The 23,919-nt window shown below is 37.6% G+C and overlaps 1 protein-coding gene across 3 annotated transcripts in view; it reads left to right on the top strand.

Moving 5' to 3' along the window:
- The window catches only part of LOC139476000 (proto-oncogene tyrosine-protein kinase ROS-like), a 170,324-nt gene that overhangs the window by 21,570 nt on the left and 124,835 nt on the right, over positions 1-23,919 (top strand). For all 3 annotated transcript variants that reach the window (XM_071259223.1, XM_071259224.1, XM_071259222.1), the window contains exon 2: positions 20,965-21,021. In XM_071259223.1, coding sequence (XP_071115324.1) covers positions 20,965-21,021 — 57 coding nt within the window. The remainder of the gene's footprint in view (positions 1-20,964; positions 21,022-23,919) is intronic.

The raw sequence follows: 23,919 nt of genomic DNA, 5'->3' as shown, positions 1-23,919 counted from the left end.
TCAGAGCTGGCCCAGTGTGGGGATTCTATGCAGACAGGTCCTAACATCAAGGTGGTGTCAGAGCTGGTCCAGTGTGGGGATTCTATGCAGACAGGTCCTAACATCAAGGTGGTGTCAGAGCTTGCCCAATGTGGGGATTCTATGCAGACAGGTCCTAACATCAAGGTTGTCTCAGAGCTGGCCCAGTGTGGGGATTCTATGCAGACAGGTCCCAACATCAAGTTGGCCTCAGAGCTGGCCTAGTGTGGGGATTCTATGAAGACAGGTCCCAACATCAAGGTGGTCATTGCAGGCAGCATAAATGATAAGTGATGCTTCAGTGGATTCAGACAGATTTCGCACATGCTTATGTGCTGCTGTAAGTGACCCCATCATGTTTCATCCTTCCCACTTACTGGATGTCCATTTAGTAAGTTGTCCACATGCATTTCACAGACTGATTAGAAGGTGGTTATGTGTCACAGCTTAAATTGTGAAAGAATATTTACCAAAATATAAGAAGAATTGCAGGAGTTCGTTTAATGATAGTTGGGAGAAACAGGCCTGAATGAAAGCGAATCTTGCATATTTTCTTATTGTCAGATCTCTGTGACAAAGGAGTGAGTATGGTTTTAAGCCACTATTCCAGCAATATCATTGCTGGGGACACTAAGAAATGGGTTGCACACTTTGTACCGGGAATCGAACCTGGGTCTAAACCATGATGAGCGAATGCTTTAACCACTAGGCTACCCCACCGCCCTGTGGCAAAGAAGGAAGTATCGGCATGTGTGTCTTTGAATTGGAAAATTACTAATTGATGCATAAACTGTTCTCCTTGGTTGAACATCTAGCTAATTTAAGGCGTTATATGGTTTTAACAGAAATTGAAATTCTGACTCAAAATGGAAATAGCCATGGCTGAAACTTCATGAATTCTTTTGTAATGTTCCCAACAGAAAGGTGACACATTGTACTGTCAATTTTCAGGTTTGTGGGGTTTCTTTTGAAATTGAGGTTGTGATGTGACAACGCTATTTCAAACCCTATAACTCAGAACCAATCTAGGAGTACTGACCTTTCAATTAAAAGCTTTTGCGTCTTATATACTACTGTCACCCAGCGAGTAATTCTGGCTTCCTTTTGGAAAAAGAAAATGTCCATTTAATGGAGGATGTTTTTGTCTGGCAAGGAACATAGGAAAGAGTGGTTCACAAACAGCTTGGCTTTTAACTACCATTCTTTCTTGTGTTACTTTTGGTGCTTGCCAGGAAACCAGAGCTTGAATTCACGTAACTTGTGATTAAAAGAATTGCAACACTTGAGGTTAGGATAGTTAACTCTTGCAGGCAAACTACATCATGAATTATGTAACATGTGATTTGGAGAATATATTAGAACACTTGAGTTTTCGACGTTGAAACTATGGCATATCTTGGAACACTGAAGCTGAATTCATGCATTTCAAATGGGATTAAGAGAATATATTGCAGTGCTTGAGTTCTAGAGAGTCTTGGCATGTGGTGGAAAGACGCACATCTTTAAATTAATTTAACATGCATGTATATTGCAATACATGAGTCTTGAATAGATCAAGTCTCATAGAAATGCCACAAGTGAGTTGGATTTGGCATCACTTTGAACAGTATTTAGTTAAGAAGGTCCAGAGTGTCACATGTCGCATGATGCTAACAGACCATTGATGGAAATCAGAACAAATGTGGGATTCAAACCCCAGTTAGCAGGTCCTGGCAGGTGCCTTAGACTACTTGGCTACCCATACATGGCAAAAGAACACAGGAACTTCAACGTATTATTATACAGTACATGAATAGGTGATAATTTATCATCACACATATTGACAGTAGAGACCGCTTGGGAAATTACAGAACTCTTATGTTCAAACTTTTGTTTAAGGAATTTAAGAAAATTAGTTTATCAGAAGAATTTTCTTGATGTACTAGTCTCAGTTGCATAAGAACATGCAATTCATGTATATGCTTCTCTTTCAAATTGATAACTGCTTTTGTCACGATATGGCTGAAATATTCCCGATGTGATTTAAATCTTAACTCATTCACTCACTGATAACTATTTCCATAAACATTGAGGAATAATCACGTCACAGACTTCCAATATCTCTTGTTGACAACATGATACGACAAAATCTTAAACAATTCACAGACAAATATATGACCTAGTCCTTGCCAGTGACATTATGAGAAAGTCCATTAATTAGACAATGGTCATTAAGTTGTATAGAATCCTCTCCAGTACTAGAAGAATGGCACACAACTCCCTGGACAAGACATGGCAGTCCCGCATCACCCTTTTCATGGGATGACACTCAACTAGGCAATTATTCCCTCTTGGCTTAATGATGCACTGAAGTTTGTTACAAAGTATTTATTTCCTGAAAACTAATCATGGAAGCATTTGTCAGTTGCTAACTAGCAAGGTTACTGGAATTGACTAAGCTAACGTAATTGCTTGCACCATCTCTGGCTCTGAGTTCATAGGGGCATGTGTGTATTGTTTAGCCTGGATGGGAGAGGTGGGCCATGGTAGCTGAGATAATTATCTACTTAATGAGCCACAAACTATAGGAGAAAGTATCACTCTCATGCCTTCACGGTCCTGGTGTCCTTGATATTGTTTACTTGCTTCTACAGGTCACCTTTCTTGGATAGCTTGAGCAATTTATTTTCTGAAGATTGTGAAAAGTGTATCACATTGGAAACAGTTGGTTTATACACTTTATTTGTTCATGGAATTGCTGAGGTACAAGTTACCACCATCACAGTCTCACATAGATTATTTAAAGTTAATATTTCATGTTCAAATGCTTGGAGAATTTTGTAAATCAGACTGGAACACATCACACAAACCCCTTGTTTTTTCTGGTATCAGCTCTTCAGTCACTTCAATTACAGACATACATACGAAAATAAGAATTGAGATTTGAATTTTCCATACACATCATGTCAAACCGTGGATACAATATTGCACTCAAAGATTAATGGTATATAACACAATTCTGTTTGCTTACAACATCAAAACCCAAATCACTCTCAGGTTGTGGTTTCATTCTACTTGAGAAATACCTGAAGCAAGAAATATTGTTATTGTGTTGAATTTGTTCAGTGAATATTCCGAAGGAATACCTGAAGTTAATCAGGCACGATGTAGATAAGGTAAGGCATCCCCTGCCTCGGGCATGTGCCATCCTTCAGGGAGGCTCAACAAGAATAGTGCTTCATTTACATAGGAATTAACAACTCAACTACACAAGGGTTCAATAGTCTAAATTGTCAGAGTTATTTAAAGAGGTTTGTTATAAGATAAATTATTAATGGGGCAGGGCAATGGAAAGAGGAAACAGAAATCCTTAGATAAGTTTTTTTCAAATTTTCACTTTTCAAATCTTTTTTAAAAAATTATTGGACTTTTTTAGACAATTAATCATTTTATGCTGCTTGCTTCTTCTTGTCTTTTGTGTAAACAAATTATTCTTATACATTTTTTTCCAGTTAGGTTAATATTTTTGGGGAATATTCCCAGTCCCAAAGCTCAACTTGGACCTCCAAGGCTATTTGCTGTATTGGATTTAGTTTGATTGTTTAATAGGTAAGAATGTATTATGAATCATTCACTTCTGCAATTTTTCAAAATTTCCAAATATTTCCATATTAAATATGTTATGCTGATAAATCCAACAATTGATTGTTTAATAGGTAAAAATATTTTATGAATCATTCACTCCTGATTTTTTTAAAAATTCAAAATATTTCCAAACTAAATAAGTTATGCTGATAAATCCAACAATTGGACAGACTCATAAAAAAATCGCTTGAATCTTTCTTTATTGAGGCAGACCATTTTGAAATGTTGGTCTTAGTGAACAAGAGAAGGGGGCACACAGACAACATGCTTGAAACTGTCTTGTCTTATCAAACCAGCTTGACATATCATTTATTTGACACAATATATAGTTTATAGTGTGCAAGATATTATCACCAGTTTGATTCCTTGTTTTTGATTTGTCATGAATGAACAAACATGACAAATAGGAATGCTGATCACGATAAACCAAAGTAATGCATAAATACTCTGTGGAGGTGTTTTGAAACACATCTTATCATGGTCTACTAAATTGTGCTGCTGTTACACCTGACATGCTGTGGTTTATCTCCTTGCCACATAGCATATGTGTATACACTAAGGGCCCCGAACTCGGTAGTCTTCATTCCCACCGTACTTGCTGATCCGTTCCTCGTCTGTGGCGGTAATCGGATAGGCGGGCGATGACACTCTCTCTAGTTAGGGAAATATTCCTTGACTGCATGTGCAACTCATAAATAGTAGTTTGTATAGTGATGACACCTTCTGTTGGTTTTTTTTTGTATCTTTTAAAAATACCTAAAAATGCTGTCTTCGTTAGCAGCTAAGGAGGTTGGACAGGTGTTAAAGCTGATACTGATGGGGGACTTATTATGTAACTCTCAACTGTACTCAGTTTCTTCCAAGTTGCAGAGGTACGGTTCTCGGTCTCCACATTGATGGGATAAAAAAGTGGGCTCTTTATGACATTGTGTAAAACTGACCACAACTAACCTTTGAAATAAAAACGTGTATGCAGTGGTGGACTTAAAATGAGCGAATATTCTTTTACATCGTTTTTAGCAATATTTGAGCACATCACGGCAGGGGACATCAGAAATGGGCTTTACACATTGTGCCCATGTGGGGAATCAAACCGGGGTCTTCAGTGTAATGAGCGAACACTTAAACCACGAGGCTACCCCATTGGTCCTGGACAGAAGGGCTAAAACAGAAGCATGTTTTGATGGAATAATAAAGACAGCTAAAACAGAAGCATGTATTGATGGAAAAAATAAAGACAGCTAAAACAGAAGCATGTATTGATGGAAAGAATAATGACAGCTAAAACAGAAGCATCATGATGGACAAAATAAAGACAGCTAAAACAGAAGCATGTATTGATGGAAAGAATAATGACAGCTAAAACAGAAGCATCATGATGGACAAAATAAAGACAGCTAAAACAAAAGCATGTATTGATGGAAAGAATAAAGACAGCTAAAACAGAAGCGTGTATTGATGGAAAGAATAAAGACAGCTAAAACAGAAGCATGTATTGATGGAAAGAATAATGACAGCTAAAACAGAAGCATGTATTGATGGAAAAAATAAAGACAGCTCAAACAGAAGCATGTATTGATGGAAAGGATAAAGACAGCTAAAACAGAAGCATGTATTGATGGAAAGGATAAAGACAGCTCAAACAGAAGCATGTATTGATGGAAAGGATAAAGACAGCTAAAACAGAAGCATCATGATGGAAAGAAAAAACACCCAACAGAGTCTTGAATGTACATAAAAGAAATTTAGAGAATATGTTATATTTGTTTTATCATTATAGAGGAAGTGACAATCCAGTTGTGTTTTTGGCTTGATATGTTTTTTTTATAATACCGGTACACCATTCCTTCTAGCGAGTAGTGAAGACAACCTCTGCCTGTCTGTGATGGTATATTGTGTGTAATATAATAGGCCTCATAGTCGGGAGGTCCCCATGCAATACGTGATGCAATATATTTCAACAGGATTCCAAGAATGTGCCCTGACCATCACAATGGATCATCTACATGGAAACTGATCAGGTCTCATATCTGATTTACAACTTGTTGCCATACTCTTACAAAATTATCTCTACTCCAGACATATTTATTTCCAAGTTTCATGATTTGTATTGGTCATGCCAAGAGTCGAACGAAAATCCATTATTTGAGGTTAATTTGATTACAAGATACCTCTTGAAATACAAACACGAAAGATGGTAAGAATATAATATGTTAAATCACACCATGTTTAATGAATTATATTTTTGTTTCATTATATAAATAGTTCGGCTGGGTGTTATTATTCCTTTTTATGCAATGACTGGCATGATACTAAAAGCTGGGCACTCACTCACTCACTCACTCACTCGGTACACCAGGTAGCAATCTCATTAAAATCAGATCTTAGTTCACTAAACAAAGATCTAAGGATATCCCATAACGGGTCACTTCATACCGACCTTTCGCCAACGCTAACAGGAGTGAGGAAGGACCAGACCAAAAGATGTTAAAATATGGTACTTGTTGTTACCCTGCCTGGCACTTGGCATTATGGAACTAAAACAAGGACTGATTGGCTCTGGAGTATGCATACTGTGTCCGAGTGGGGTAGGCATGTTAAATTGTGGCATGGCTACACACACACACGCACGCACACGCGCACACACACACACACACACACACACACACACACACACACACACACACACACACACACACACACACACACACACACTGTGTGAGCTGGCTGATTGTAATATGATGGCATAGATCAGTGTGCTCTTGCTGTCATCCACAGGTTGACCTGGCCAAGACATTTCTTGCAGCCATTATAGGGCTAGAATAATGCTAAGTGTGGTATAAACGTGATACCACAACATTCTCTCATCGCATCCAGCTAGTGATTGGACCTTTTTCAGTTCAAGATGAGCAAGCAATGATGCCACTGGTTAATGTTGCTTCCTGATACACTCCACCCACTAGACATGATGGGAACAACTGCATGCTGAAGAAGCACAGGTTGTGGAATACTCTTCTTCCTAATGTGAAAAATATTGAGCTTCATTAAAGAAACATTGTGTTTAAAGGAGCGCCCGGCTGAACCCTACTATCAAGCAGTTTGGTAAAACACTTCTCAGTGCGGAAAAATCATCCAGCATTGCTTTTTACCTGACAACAGCAGAACAATCTTGAGTTCTTATCTCTTATATTGGCTGTGATCTGTTTGGAGTATCTTGATTATTGATTAAAGTGTCAGACTTGAATGTTCTCAGTGATATTGGGTGTACTTAGACTGATATGTAACTCTTTACAGTGTAGATTGATAGGGAGATATCCCAAAGAATGATGCACTTCAAAGAGAATGAAATGAAGGCTTGTATTAGTGCTGAGGTGTATTGAAAACACAACATATTATGTGTAATACAGATACGATTGATCCATTGGGCTCAACTTGCCATTAGGGCTCTGTTCCATAAAGCTGTCTTGGCACAATGACTGCAAGATACGTTGTTGGATTGCAGGCGTTTTGTGAATCAGAAACAGTGTGCGACAGCTCATTACTACTCGTAAGGGCTACTGGCCACTTAAATAACGTCAAATATGTAACAATAATTGTTGTTTAATGCACACTCAGCAATATTCCATCTGTATGATGGTGGTTTGTAAATGATTGAATCTGAACCAGGGATTGACATCATGAGCATTGATCCACACAGTTGAGATACAATGACATGCAATCAACCAAGTCACCGAGTAGGACCCTCAATCCATTTTAGACATATTTACAACCAGCATAGATCAATGGTGACCTATATTCTCCAGAATCCTCATAGGCTAGTAAGATTTATAGAGTTATTTTAACTTGAATTTATATTGTAATTCCAATTTTGTTCTTTGAATGGAAAAGATGCAGTTAAATCCTGATTGTTTTAGTCATATGATGTCTTACCGGGGTAATAGATTGATATATAAAAACTGCTGATGGAAGTATTTATATATTGTGTCAAACACCATGTTTCCAGTTCATACGATTTTGGGCAAACAGAATAGCATGCATGTGGCAGGATGACTTAGCGCTACACTGTGGGAAGGGGCTTTGTACTGCATTGTCTTCATCTAAGAGGTTTCATATGTTATATTTGACATCACAGGCATAACCAGGATTTGGACAAAAAGGGGAGTGGGTGCACACTATACCCAAGTAAACAAAAACTCATGATAGGGGGTTTGAAAAAAGGAAATCCCTTATGGATTTCTAGTGGATTTCCTTGTTCCTGTATTTCCTTGTCATGGATACAAACAGATTCATGTCAGATGCTTCACACAAAATCAAAGCCTCTCAAAGAATCAACATACCAGTTTATAGTTTAGAGCTATATCCTTGTGTACGTGCCGGTGTTTAAAATACCGGTACCTGCCTGACCAACAGCCCTGGGCGCCGTTCCTCAAAGCGATCTTAGCGCTACAATGATGGTAAGCCTATGTTAAAGTATGGGACTTATGATCACCTTAGCGCTAAGATTGCTTTGAGGAACGGGGCCCTGCAAGTCTATTTTGTTGATGGACAGTCAGTTTGACAATCCACCATTTTATTGTTATTTTCTTAGAATGGGTGAGTGAGTGAGTGAGTAAGGTTTAACGCCGCTTTTAGCAATATTCCAGCAATATTACAGCAGGGTACACCAGAAATGGGCTTCACACATTGTATCCATGTCCGGAATCGAACCTGGGTCTTCGGCGTGGTGAGCTAACGCGTTAACCACTAGGCTACCCAACCACCCCTATTTTCTCAGAACTAACATTAAACGGTACATTAAACTTATGTTTACCCTTTGTTAATTTTTTTAGTAAGTCCTGAAAATTCTGGACTGGCAACATTTTATCTGGTCTGGTAACTTTGCAATGTTGCCAGTCCCAATTTTGGGGAATTTTATACACTGGTACGTGCATATTACTTATGTGCCCGTGATGCTAACAATTAATGACAAATCGTGCAGTCTTCCTATCAGCTCATTTGGAGCTTAATACATCACACAGCTGGGCAAATGTTAAAACACCCTGGAGTGTGAAAACTTCTTATCCTAATTTGTATTGAAGTCATCAAAATCTGAATAGAGGGTACCTATGAACCAGTCATAATTTTTTCATGTCTTAAAACTGCAGCTGAAAAAAATGTCATGTTTACCATTATTAGTTATACTTTTTCATGAGAGGTGTATGAAACACTGACATCATGCATCAGCTCCTGTGTGGTGAAAGACATCACCATGCTGATGGGAGGCCATGCAAGTTTGAATTTGCTGTGTGAAAGTGGGTGGGGCCTCTGTGTGGTGAAAGACACCCTCATGCTGATGGCAGGACATGCAAGTTTGAATTTGCTGTGTGAAAGTGGGTGGGGCCTCCCTAGGCCCGGCAGCACATGGGTTTGGTTATCACATGACAAATGTCAAGGGGTAGTAGCACACCATACAGACTAGGTCAGACTAAAATGGTGGCAGCTGTTCAGATCAGCAGTATCCTTGATCTGGCATTATATAGTCTTCATTGTGGTAGATGTAGGTCATGAAATAAGTAATATGTGGGATTCTATAAAAACTCAACCCCATCAATTGAAGAAAATACAGTGTATTCAGAAAAAATAAAGTAAAAGTATGTCATGTGATTCTTTAATACAAGAGACACCTCATTCAGTGAAGAAGCCATTCGAATAAATATAGAAAAAGTTGTAGATTCTTTGAAAAAAATGAACACACTTTTATTAAATCATTGAGTTTAAGATAACAAAAATGTGAAGCAACAAACTTCTTATGACTACCTCATGCATATTGTTATGTTTAAGAAAAATGAACAAGGATTTAATTCTGTAAGTATTTTATATAAGGTAATTATGTGAATTATAATTATGAATTATTGTCGTTAATCAGAAGAATTTTCAATCAGTTACCTACAAAAATCAGCAGTGAAAATAATAACAGTAGAGTTTACTCCTCAGCTGAGTGAGTGAGTATTGTTTTACTTCTAGCAATATTCCAGCAATATCACATCGGGGGACACCTGAAATGGGCTTCACACATTGTACACATGTCGGGAATCGAACCCGGGCCTTCAGCGTGACGAGCGAACGCTTTAACCACTAGGCTACCCGACCGCCCCTACTCCTCTGCTGAAGCCACAAACACTAAACATAACACCACTATACATCCTTCTCATGTACAATACCAGTACTTCTAGCACATCAGTGGAAGAATTTCCACAGTTCTGGCAAATGATTAATTTGCACAATAGTGAACAGAGACAAGGACAGGTCTAGAAATTTACTTTCAGCAATGTTTCACTGATTATTACTTCAGCATGGATAATTCAACAATCCCTCGGGTAGCATTTTCAAATCAAACTCTGCTATGTTTGTTAAAGGAGAGCTATTTGATTTACTGTGTCCCAAACTTCAAAATCTTGCTCTTGAAATTAAAACGCAGTAATTTGGCTCCATTTCATATAGCAAAATTCATCTTGAGGCAACATTTTCACAAGTTTTTACCACACATTTTGAGCATCTTGTATAAAGACATGTCCAGTAGAGTCTAGCCTTGCTCCAAGGCTGTACTGAAAGAAAAATCAATGGATGAGTTGTAATTCTGTCCTATTAGGAAGGTCTAGATATGTGGACAGTACAAAGGACTCCAGTCTCTTAAAGGAACAACTTGTTCTTATTATTTACATAATCTAGAACTTATGATTTAAACTAACAATTATTGCCCTAGAGACTTGTGCAAGTCTAAGTAGAGTCCATCTATCTGTGTTGAATATGGTGGAAGCATGGGACCTGACTACTATTAATACATAGGGAAATGAATGTCATCAATCTGTGTCAAAGTACAGGAGAACAGTCTGCACTAGCATCTCTCTGTGAAATTGGGCAGAGTATGGTCCAGGCTAGACATAGCCTGTATTGTAAGGAGTATAATGCATAACTATAAGGGATGTGATTGTTCTGTTCAATAGTTGTGTGGTACTGACACACGGTTGGACTTTCAAACAGAAATGTCACAGGGCATCGGTAACAAGCACAAAGCCATGCCATTTGGGAAGGAAATTAAACACAGAGAGACTATTATTCTGTTTGAATTTCAATTTTATATTGACCGAGTGTCTTTGATATTTTTGGGATACAAGGGCCATGTATCTGTATCGTGGTGACTGACAGTCTCACACGGATAAAACAGACAATTCATCTTGAGTGGCTTGTACCTTTCTTCTACTATTTTCTACTGCAGAGATGACTTAATTAATAGGATTTGAGGTTTTCATTGCAAGCTTAGATTGATCCATGGTGCAGGGAAACTGAAGCGGGAGAACCATGTGACTATGAAGCGCCTTTGAATCAAAGCCCTCATTACTGAGGTGTTGAGCTCATGATCTCAAGACTGTTTCTAGTCTGGACAAAACCAGACAGTTTGGTATTAATGTAATACAACTGGAACAGTTTGAGATTTTTTTATCAAGTGTTCCACCTGTAGGATGATGTTGTGTATTATGCAATGTACTGCCGGGAACACCTATTTTTGAAGTTGTATTTAGCTTCAAGCGTTCATTTCAGCCATGTCTTTGAAGGCTATTTATTTATTCAAAACATGAGCAATGTGTATGGTATAAACTTCACCAGAATTAATCATTTACAGATTGGCTTAAAACCTTACAATAGTAGCATGGGGTTTTCTTATTCCAAATAAATTCAGGGCTAAAATTGATATAATTGTCCTTAAAAAAGTTAAATAAATATATTTTTTGCAATATAATAATCACATACTAGAACACTTATGCATGTGTCAATTTTTTTTATCATCTGTCAAAGTTATGATTTTTGAAACAGGCTTGTTCTTTTCTCACATCAACATCTGCAAATGCTGTTTAAAAATGACATTTCTGAAGGAAAATACTTGTACAAAAATGTCAGTTGAATTATAATAACACTTATGGAAACCCAAACAAAGCCTTACACAATATTGAATTTCCACATTGTGACAGGGGACCTTGGTGATGGTTTTAACAAGGAGCATACCAGAAAATATTTGAACTGCCTTTGTTCAGAAACTGTTACACAGTGGAAAGTTTAAACGGCTTGATTTTAGTAGGCCAGCAAAACGGTGAAGAGAGTGTAGATCACAGGAGCTATTAATATGATGTTAATGTTTATGTATTTAATGAGCCATTAATGTCCCCTTAAGATACGGTTATGGGGGGATGAGAACAGCTGAAGTGTTGCTTTGTTTGGGTTTAGTTCATGATTATTGACACTGTGTTTGAGTGTGTAGGAAAACAGTTGCTTGTACACATTTAATGCTGCAGTTAGTGATTTGATAGACACTCCTGTACAGCTGGTGTCTTCAGTCTTGTTGACGTTCCCAGTCTGTGACATGAGCCACTAACACAAGTCTAGTCAAATCTTGTTAGTATGCTCAGCTAACATTAAAGATATGTTAGCAAATTACAGTCTACTGAAGTGATGCCAAGAGACACCTTCAGGTTTGTACACAGACGTTTTTGGCTCTGACTGCTTTCCCCATGGGGAATTCAGACCAATATGCAGGTTCCCATGCAATTTCTCATATGCACAATACGCTGTCATAGATTTACGATAATCGTAGCGCTAAGATCATTTTGGGGAGTGAGGCTCTCGTGGATACAGTATATAACCTGCCTGTTTTGTGGTGATCTTACATAGATAACATATATATACCATATTCGACATAAGTGCCCCGCACTAATAAGCGCCTACGGCGATATTTGCTAATATATTGGCTAGTGAACAATCCCAATTAGCACCCCTCCGATTGATCAATGTATACAGACTTATTTATCCATGTATAATACGCATTCGTGTGTAATATGCACCCTCAATTACGGACAGTTATGTCTGGAAAAATATATCTGTCATGTATAATACGCACAAACTTTTCTTTGGTATCATTTCAGGCTGTCAGCATAAACCACGAAATTTACGATCTTTCAACTCTTTCACCAAAATTATATTCTAATAAGAGCCTCCTATTTCTAATTTTGAGAGCACCGTGGGCACTTATTACGTCGAATACGGTAGTTATTCTTCATTATATCAACCACAGGTTTGTCAGGGACATGATATCGCTGTTGTGGTTATAATAATTAAGACTGTGGTAAAACACAATTCATTTTCTTTTTGGTTACCGTATTCGCACTGCTCTATTAAGTGAGCTCTGATCAAATAACAGGCCGCTCTAAGTGACCTTTGTCAGTGTCCTCTACTAAAATTGAAATTTAGATGACAATCCACATTTTCTTGTGCTTATTGCTGATTTTATACAGAAAGCGCTGCAAATTAAAGGGATTTATAATTTTACCCAGTAACTATTTAGGAAAAAGTTCTAATTCCATTGATGTTTGAACTAACTTCTCTACTGCTGTTCTCTTCAGCCCTATATCTACAAACACAAATATAACTCATTGTATATGATATTAATAATCGCCGTTTTTTTAGTGCCTATGGGCACTTATTGCAGTGAATACGGTATATATGCAATTGCTACTGACCTCCTTTCAGACTTTAGTTCTTTGATTATATAAGGGGATCTATTATCCAATTCTCATTTCAGTCATCCCATATTATGGAAAAACAGTGTTAGTGTACTGTTCTTTCAGAGAGGATGAAGTCAAAGAATTGACATTTAGTTTATTTACAATACAAATGCAAAAACTTTGATTCTTTTAAAAAATATGAAGCACACTCTGTAGCTCTGGTGGTAGCATTAGTGTATGCATAATACAATCTATGTAGAGAATGGCAATTGATGTAACTGATGTGTTTTTCATGCTTAATACTTGTATCCCCATGTGACTTGTATTACATTATCATATTAAATTTACATAGTGAAAGGTCAAACCCTGTCAAGGCTGGGTCAGATTGGTACCAGCAGACAGGACCTGCTCCTGTCTATATGCAGGACTCAGTGGAATAATAGTGTCATGCAATTGCAGCACCGGTGCTGACAATGCAATATTTAGATAGTACAGTACTGACTATGCAATATTTAATATTTAGATAGTACAGTACTGACTATGCAATATTTAGGTAGTACAGTACTGACTATGCAATATTTAATATTTAGATAGTACAGTACTGACAATGCAATATTTAGGTAGTACAGTACTGACTATGCAATATTTAATATTTAAATAGTATGGTACTGACAATGCAATATTTAGATAGAACAGTACTGACAATGCAATATTGAGATAGCACAGCACTGACAATGCAATATTTAATATTTAGATAGTATGGTACTGACAATGCAATATTTAATATTTAGATAGTATGGTGCTGACAATGCAATATTTAGATAGTACAGTACTGACAATGCAATATTTAGATAGTACAGCACTGACAATGCAATATTTAATATTTAGATAGTATGGTACTGACAATGCAATATTTACATGGTACCATACTGACAATACAAATTAAACAGGGTCACTGGTAATTTGATCTTTTTCTTATTACTGTACAGCGAATGCACATAAAACATTATTTGGGTACTATTCATTATATTTTTAAATGATTTCAGAAAATTCAAACTAAACTAATTTAATCACTGTTATTGTTATAATTATTGTACAGATCATGCTGTAGGCAGTCTTGGTAGACTGTGTGGCAAACAATGCCAGGGAGACATGTTGGAAGGCGTGGAGTGTTCTGCTGTAGTTGTCTCAGCTGGGATAAACACCTCCAGTGACATTTGCTTACCCCCAAAATTTGGTTTTATTTTTAGTTTAATTCCACACTCTGCAATATTCCCGCCATATGATGGCAGTCTGTAAATAATCGAGTCTGGACCAGACAAACCAGTGATTGACATCAAGATCATTGATCTACCCAATTGCGATTCGATAACATGCATCAACCAAGCATTGGTTGGTGAAGACCAATCCTAACCTGGATTTGTGGGTGTGTTTGTAAAGAGAAGTCACTCACCAACCATTCAGCCTTCCCTATAATGAGGCAGGCACTGTTGTTCCTGTAGCTTTCGCACAAGCTGTCAATTTGTTGTTTGGGATAGACAATAATTTAATTTCTTCTTACATCAGATATCTCAACCTGTCAATACTGGTTATGATTGTGGGTCTTTCAGCACATTACCTTAGTTTTTGTGGATTTCACCAAAGCAGAAAATAGGTTATCTTGCATCCATTTAGGCTTTGAACAGACATTAAAACCATCATCATAATTACTAAATAAAGTACACAGCAATGTTGTAGTGACACAATATCACTCTGTCATACAGTTACCTTTCATCTATACTACTAAAAAGAATTTAAAGACCACCCAGTTCTTTCATATAACTAAAATCGTAATATGAAAGTATTGAGAGTTCTTTGAATTTCTTTGCATGACAGATTAAGTGTAGTAATATGAAAGAATTGAGTGTTCTTTGAATTTCTTTGCATGACAGATTAACTGTAGTAATATGAAAGAATCGGGTGTTGTTAACTTGTTTTGAGTGTTTCTGAAATTGCATATATTTCAAATTGAAATTGTCCTCCTTGTTTGTTGTTGCACATAAAAGGCCTTTGCTCTTAAATACATTTCATTACTGAAGCATTATCACAGAATCTTCACCATACTGCGTTGGTGAGTACAAGCCCCCCAATACAAGGTAATGTTATGGTGGTGAAGCCAAGGTAGCTACTACAATGTGTTGAGGACTATAGAAGCATAAGTGTCTAAGGAAGAAGATCGAGTACCCAGCATGGTGGTACAAGAAAGAAATAAGTCAAGATAATTGTCACATTGTTAGACCTCCCTCTGAAAATATATGAGCTTCCAGTTTTAGAATTCAGAGTGAGGCCCCACGTTCCTCAAAATGATTTTGATGTTATCTCATTAAAATCAGATCTTAGTTCTCGCTACCTCTACTAAGATCTGAGGACATCCCATACGGATCACGTCAGAACAACCTTTGATTGTGGGTTCGAATCCCAGTTTGCCCCGATTATGTTTCTAGGTTTGTCAGCACCATACCCGTGCTCGTTGGTTTCACCGAAGTGGTAAACGTCTAAGACCTGCATCACTTTCGGCTTTCCTCCCACATTAAGCTGACACGCCGTGATATAACTGGAATACTGTTAAAAGTGGCGAACTCACTCACTCACTCAGTAGCTGATAGACACATACACACTCTGGCCATACAGACACTGTACGTAGTGACCTTGTCACATTGCCTCAAATTAACCTCTCCATTTCCTCCATGAGAGCCATTCCAGGAGATATTACACGACAACACTGGCACTCGAAGAGTTGTTAACTCATATTAAAGTTTATGGTCCTAGATAAATGTACTGAAGTCTTTAGAGAACACTTCAATCCAGGGAATAAAATGATCATACAACAATGTTTATTTCCTGTTTGTCAGTTATTGTGGTAATTTCAGTTATGTTATGATATTAACCTGACTGGGATCTTGAGATTTTAGTGCATCAGTGGTTAAAAATTTATTTTATCAAGATATTCATACAATGGTTATCTGTCAATTTGTCTCTATGATGGGGAGCTATGTTTTTATATGTTATAAAACCTAGCTGGATGTGATATGAAGACCTTTAAGATCTGTATTTGAGATGCTGAAGACAAAGTGAAAAAAGGGGCGGTCAGGTAGCCTAGTGTTTAAAGTGTTCGCTCGTCACGCCGAAGACCTGGGTACAATGTGTGAAGCCCATTTCTGGTGTTCCCGCCGTGATATTGCTGGAATATTGCTAAAAAGCGGCGTAAAACCATACTCACTCACTCACTCACTCACTCAAAGTGAAAAATGGGTGAAGCATCAATCTGGTAATCCTTTGTATGTGGCCAAGTGGGAAAGTCACATTTGGGTGTATTTTATCCTCTGGGAGATCTGTTTAATCTTCTACAATCTAATTTAGTCCCGAGCATGATTGAAGGCATCTCCCTTGTACAAGACCAATTCCTATTTCTCATCACAGATGGGGATTATGCTACTGGTTGGGTTAAGGCTGTGCATGTGTAGTACGAGGCATCATGAAAGTGCTTCTGATTTGTATTGTGTCAAACCTATCTCTGCATCTTTATTGCAGATTTTAAACATATATTTGAGTTATGACTGACTAAAGGATGTCATACAAATCATCAAATAAATGGTCTTTCAGATTATCTTAAAGTGATAAATTTTAGAATTTGATTTGGCAATAGTGTTAAAACATGATGAATATCACAAGTATTGAATTAATAATTTGTCTTAAGAAAATATGCAAAAGACATTTTTGTCATTCTGTAAGATTTCATTACAATTTAAAAAAACGTGATTGCAGACAGCACTTAACTCATCTGAATAGTTGTCTTGAAAGTATGATATGACATTGATATTTGATCATTAATAGAATGAATATGCTCAAGAGAGCACTATAGTAGAGCTCCCATCAGTGAGGGAGAGGAAAGTTCTTCTCGCAGCCTACTTGAATCAGTAACGGTTAAACCTGAAGTCTAAGCTTTTTGTATTTGGCCTATTGGACAGATCCTTTGTATGGCAGAATCTTCTAGATTATTGAGGACAATGACAATATCACAGCTGCTTTTACAAAAAATAAAAGCTTCACAAAGCAGGTAGATTTTTCTGTATACACTTGTATTGTGTTACAAAGTTCAGTGTTGATGGTCCCTGAGTTTCCCTCCCTGAAAACATTCATGTGTTGCTGCTGCTAACAGCTTGGCTGGGGAGCTGCCCCTCTGCACATAGTACCAGGCAGGCCCTGGATGCCGATGGGTGTTTGATGAGCAAATATATCTGTCACATTCATTGATTGCATGGCTTTTGCTGGACAGAGGAGCTTTGACGCACATAGCAAGGCTGTCATATTCAACATCATGGCCAGGCCCCGAAGATCAACCCTCTATAGCCAATGAAACAATTGTTTCGGTTTCTCATTCCCACAACAATCCTACCACTGAGCACTACTTGTCGTAGTCTTTGTGTATTAGTAATACCGGTAGTATTAGGATTGAATTGTTGTAGTAGCATCGTTATATGAGGATTTGTTTGTAAAATTTGTCATTATCCACAAAGAAGAATCTTCACATGAAAACTATAAATCATTTACTCTTCTAAAAATTGTATCAACGTGACTAGTTATATTTCTCTGTGTTTTTGAGGACATCTGGTTGTCATTCAGTAGTAATTATATGGTAAGCTCGAAAACAAATGTTCCAGTATTACATTTGATAAATACATAACTCAAAATGCTCAAAGCAAGATATATGCAACCTCTAGTCTAATATTTTTATTAGCAATGTTTAGTGTTTGTGTGAAAACACTGTAAATGTTATTTAGGTTACAGCTGTTAACTATTGGAGTTTGGACATGCGCAAGGGATGCTTTGGTGCAGCAGCACCCTGATGTGCAACAACTGGCGAGTCAAGCAGAAAAACTGTTAATTGATCACTCAAAAATAACATGTCTGAACGTTTTTCTTTACCAAACTGTCTTAGCTGGCATATAAGTCTACAAATCACCTGTGTTGTCTTAGTAACATATGAACAAAAGCCTTGAAAGGTACTTATAAATCAAATATTAAACAAACAAATACATCTTGTTTGGCATAGCAGTAGAAGTGTTTTTTTCACAGAAATGAATAGTTTCAACAGGTAAATTAATAATGTACACAAAATGTCAAGTAACATTTGGGGTGTATATGATCTATGACAAACTATTTTAAAGTTATTTTACCAAATAGATCAAGTATCCAAAGCTTTATTTCATATTTGTATAACCCTGATTAATTTTGTCTTGACATGTAGTAACAAAAGCATATCAATCACATGTAATACATTTGTGTTTGATGTGACACTACACACGATGTTGTCTACACTTTGAGTGACAAGTCTTGTCTATTTCATGCATTTCAAATCAATAAAGGGGTGGATGCTCTTGTATTACATGAACCAGGGTTACTTTGTAGCCAGATGATTGATTGACAGGAGCATGCAGAACAATGCATTCATTTTGTGATATGTCAGATATAGCCTGGCTGCGACCTGTTTTGACAACATGGTTTGACTGATAAAAAAAGATAATATACATGTACTGGTATTTAATAAAAAATATTATTTTAGTTATTTCCCACTTTTTGTGATCCATTTGTACAAGGATTAAAACATTTAGTTGATGGATGTTTAGGAATCAGCTTCTTCATAGTGGGAAATTAATTAGAAAATTTAATTTGAGCTGAGTTTCATAATAGTGTTGTTTTATCATCTGTATGAGAAAGTTGTTCCTAAATGCTTAGCTTATTAAAGACTTGTGTTGTATCCTTGTTAAACATTATGACTAAAAGTGATTGTCATATATGGGTATTACGTACGTGAGCTTGATGTGATAATAGGAACATTGGAAAAAGTAAGTCTTAATGTTAGCGTGATGTACGTATCTCAGAGTAAGTGTGCTTGTTAGGCCTTAGGTGTACATGAGTTAGACACTTAATCTTAGCTACTTGTATTAGCAGACAAAAAAAACCAAGACGTGATGCTGTGTACTGATTTTCACCAAGTGTGAAGTGAGAAGAGTTTTCACAAGGTTCGCACACAATCTTCAAGCCGTCAGACATGAAAAAACAGAGTTGCCTAGTCAATAATCAATCAGAAAATGAAATTGGAAATGGGATGTGTATTTGTGTTATATAAGTGCTGTCTGCAATCAATTTTACCAGCTTCTTTTTGTCTCCAACATGTTCTTTGTATTTGTGATGAATGTTTAAATATTTATCACATGAAATGACTCGTTTAGATGTACTTGAAATATGCTAATGTGGTGCTGAGGGATGGGTGTTCTGTGCGGTTTATATGACTGAATGTGTGTTTGAGAGTTGTCATACAATATGAAAAATGATTTCCAGCGAGGCAGAATGGCTCTCAGTTACAGGCTGGGGATATGCATGGACAAACAGGAAACACTAGACTAAGGGTTAGTCTCTGAAAATATATAACTTCAAAGGAAACAAGCAGCTACCGGTACATTTAAATTGAAAAGGAGTCCTAGTGGGATGCTGAACCTGTGGAAAATCTAGACTTGCTCTATTTAGACCAATAGATTACAATAAGAGCTGTGTGGAAGGGAAAATAATATGGTTCAGGGACTGTGAGACAGGCTAGTCAAAACACTGCAAACATGCCCATGTTTTACTGTTGTTTTATTGCAGACAAAGCAACCACATCCCACGTTGTGATGTGTAAAATATTATGTGTTCACTTTTACTTCACTAAAACTTGCACCTTGCAGTCATCACCAGCCTCCTGAACTGTTTGCTTGACACTGAAACTGGTAGAAGTTTGTGAAATATCTCTGCGTCTGCTACTTGATACACAATGTTTCTTACCTCTTTTTCTATGAAAAATATATGAAAAAATCTACAATAATATTTAAACAACCAATTTTATGTTTGTCAAACATGCTTGTGACACAGTTCCAATCCAAACAATGCTGGCTTCAATTTGACTCGCTTTGTCTATTACTTTCATATACATCAGCTAACTGTTCAAGTTCAGTGTGCCATTGATTGAGGAACTGACTGTCAGACAGTTGATCCTGTTGCACCATGTTGTGATTTGTATCAGAAGGGCTCAAGTGATTCAATGTGTGTGTTAGGAATCAAAAGTAGGTATTCTCTTTTAAAAACAATTTACAAACTGGTTTGTACGGGAAAATGGTGTTTTATAAGGAGCAAGTTCAAGGCCATACATGATCCAACTTAATGTTCAAGTTCATTCCCATAATCTCCTGCATCACCAATTCTGACCACCTGATTAAAACAAATTGATGCACTGCCTTACGATACTGTAAATATATCATGAACTGATACCAACATATTGAGATATTTTGGCAAATATTTGTATGAGTGAGTTCGCTTTAATGCTGCTTTGAATGGTATCTGAAGGCCTGTGAAACCTACTGACATGGGTATGGAGCTGACAAACCTCGAAATATGATCAGGGTGGAATAGGGATTTGAACCCGGAATCCTTGGTTTTTTTTGCATTATTTTAAGGACGCAGCTCTGCCCAGTTAGTTGTGACACCTTATTGTGGACCGTCTATAGTGACCCACTTTCTTTATGAAACTTTTGTTTTGGATTTGTTATGTCAATTGTCATTCTGAGTTGCTGGTGACAGACATTTGAATCACATTTCAGCAATCGTGTTTGACATGATTATGTTTTAGATGTAGATCCTAATGGCGAGACAGTTGTACCGTGCTACTGGTAACATCCCACTGACATGTTTAATGATCTCCCTCGTGTGTTTTCAGATACCGTCCAGTGAAGGAAGCTTGCTCTTCTGTGATGAAGATTGTGGAAGAAAACTGGTATGTCACTTTTTTCTAATTGATCAATTTTCTTGGAGCCGAAGACCATGTTCACAAGTGTTGTTCTCCTCCTTGTTCACCATTCTGACTAGGTCTTTGATAGGCATTAGAAGTTGGGAGAACATGAATACATGACACTTTTTATGGATAGCAACTTCTTTTATTCTTTATACAACACTTCAGAGCTACTTCTTGCTCATTTAATCATTTGTTTTTCATCCTATGATGAAGGAGCAAGAAGAAGCTCTGAAACGTCATATTAAGAATAAAAAATGTTGCTATCCATAAAAAAGTGTCATGTATTCACATTCTTGCTAAGTTCTGATACTCACTTTCAGTATGAATTTTGCCTTATGTTTGGTCTCATGGAGTGTTTATGCAAGCATACATTACTGCATGATGATATTGTAACATACTTTCAACATTCTCTACTGTTAATAAGGCAGAGTGAGTGAGTGAGTTTGGTTTTACGCCGCTTTTAGCAATATTCTAGCAATATCACGGCGGGGGACACCAGAAATGGGCTTCACACATTGTACCCATGTCGGGATTCGAACCAGGGTCTTCGGCGTGACGAACGAGCGCTTTAACCACTAGGCTACCCGACCGCCCCAATAAGGCAGAGAGAAACAAGATACAAGAAACACTTAGCATTTCACTTACAACTCTGAAGGTTGTTAAATATGTAACCAATCTCATTAAAATCAGATCTTAGTTTTCGCTACCTCTAAACAAAGATCTGAGGACATCCCATTTACCGGTCACGTCAGAACGACCTTTCTTGAATTTTGACCGACCAATAAAATGACTGACAAGAAATCGACATTAGCCAATCAGAAGGCAGCTTTCTCGAGCTTTACTACACCAATTTCAAACTGGCGTCTACGCTTCGAAACATATTTTGATCTATTTTCGATTGAAAAAATTAAAATTGATAAGAAGAACACTCTGGAATGGCTTATAGATGGCCTAGATTGTTTGGATATAATCATAAAACCTGTAACTGTCATTCGGCATACCCCGTGTGAAATATTTCGTGGTTGCATGATTAGAAAACACGTTCCGACTGTCACTTTCATGATCTGGTAAGCGATGCTCTGATTGGTCGGATGGAAGGTCGTTTTGACGTGATCCCTAATGGGATGTCCTCAGATCTTTGTTTAGCGGTAGCGAGTACAAAGATTTGATTTTAATGAGATTGATATGTAACTAGTCCAGATAAAAACATTTGTATGAGTAAATGGATGATCATAGTTGCCTGCCACCGGAAACAGTTTGAACATGTATACTTTTCTCCCTCATACAACATGAGCTTTGTAAAAAAAAAAAAAATTGATGTGGAATTGTTCTGATGAAGATTTGATTCAATAATTCTAAGTATCAGCAGTAGTCTTGAGAGTGATGATGCATGTAACCTACAATAACATGATTGTGCTCAGAATTTACTTCATTTTTCTGGCTACTGACATGCTGTCTGAGATCGTACATTGGCCATTAAGCATGTGCTGCGTGTGGTACATGATCCCATTACTCGCCAATAAGGTACAACCAATTAGGATTGATGTGTTTCAGCGCGATATGTTATCTTCGTTTGGTGGACTACACATTTTGAGGGCTCTACACCACGGGGGCATGTAGCTATTACCTTAGTAATGTCTGGAACTAGCCATATGTATGGAACGACATCATTCTCAATGGCTACTAAATCAGGGCATGCTACCTTGAAGAACCTCATCAGCATGTAGCAATGTTTACCTTGGCGCCACTGCAATAACCGTAAATAACCACCTTGTTTTTTCATGGAGTAATTAAGCATGTACCTAATTACTGAATATGTTGAACATGGTAGTGACCTCTTGGATGACCTTCACAACCGAAGGTCACCAGGGCTTGGTTTTATAGGGACCTTGGTATAAGTCTAAAGTCGAAGGATTGCACTGTATGTTGTGATAGTACTTATGTGATGTTGAGTTTTATCTCACTATGTTTAGGGGTGGGTGAGTGATTTGATTGAGTTGTGTCTTGCCCTGCTTTGAACAGTAGTTCAATTATAGTATGGGAGGATAGCCTAAAGTGATGCACATGTTTATCACTTGGTGAAACAAATAAACACAGAAATGGCACTGAAAAAAACATTGAAGTTGTGAATGGCACCAACAGACCAATGTACACAAGAATTGTGCTGGCAAACCAGTGAACACAGGAATGGCACAGGCAAACCAGTGAACACAGGAATGGCACAGGCAAACCTGTGAACACAGGAATGGCACAGGCAAACCAGTGAACACATGAATGGCACAGGCAAACCAGTGAACACAGGAATGGCACAGGCAAACCAGTGAACACATGAATGGCACAGGCAAACCAGTGAACAAAGGAATGGCACAGGCAAACCAGTGAACAAAGGAATGGCACAGGCAAACCAGTGAACACAGGAATGGCACAGGCAAACCAGTCAACACAGGAATGGCACAGGCAAACCAGTGAACAAAGGAATGGCACAGGCAAACCAGTGAACACAGGAATGGCACAGGCAAATCAGTAAACATAATCAGGCAAAAATACATGCTCATGACTTGACATAAGACACAGCTCTGCACAGCAAACTGCAATGCTGTGGCTGACTACGCCCCCCGAATACATTGGTTATATTACTTGAGATCGTGTCCTCAGTCAATGCATGATTTGTGAAGAGCAATATCCTAGTTATCCCTGCATTAATTCATAATAGATTTGGTTCCAGATCCTCTGGTTGCTTGAACACTTATAGTAGAAGTGACTTTGACAGATCAGGTTTCAGAATGATTTTTTCCAGCGATCCCTGGAAATCTGAACAATTGTGGTTCTGTGGTTCTGTGTGTCAAAATCCATATAATGTGAAGGAGTCTGTATTTTATC

Source organism: Haliotis cracherodii, unplaced genomic scaffold (assembly GCF_022045235.1).
Source record: "Haliotis cracherodii isolate W230 unplaced genomic scaffold, xgHalCrac1.p SCAF_3, whole genome shotgun sequence".
Taxonomy (NCBI): domain Eukaryota; kingdom Metazoa; phylum Mollusca; class Gastropoda; order Lepetellida; family Haliotidae; genus Haliotis; species Haliotis cracherodii.
This window is presented reverse-complemented; position numbering and strand designations above follow the sequence as displayed.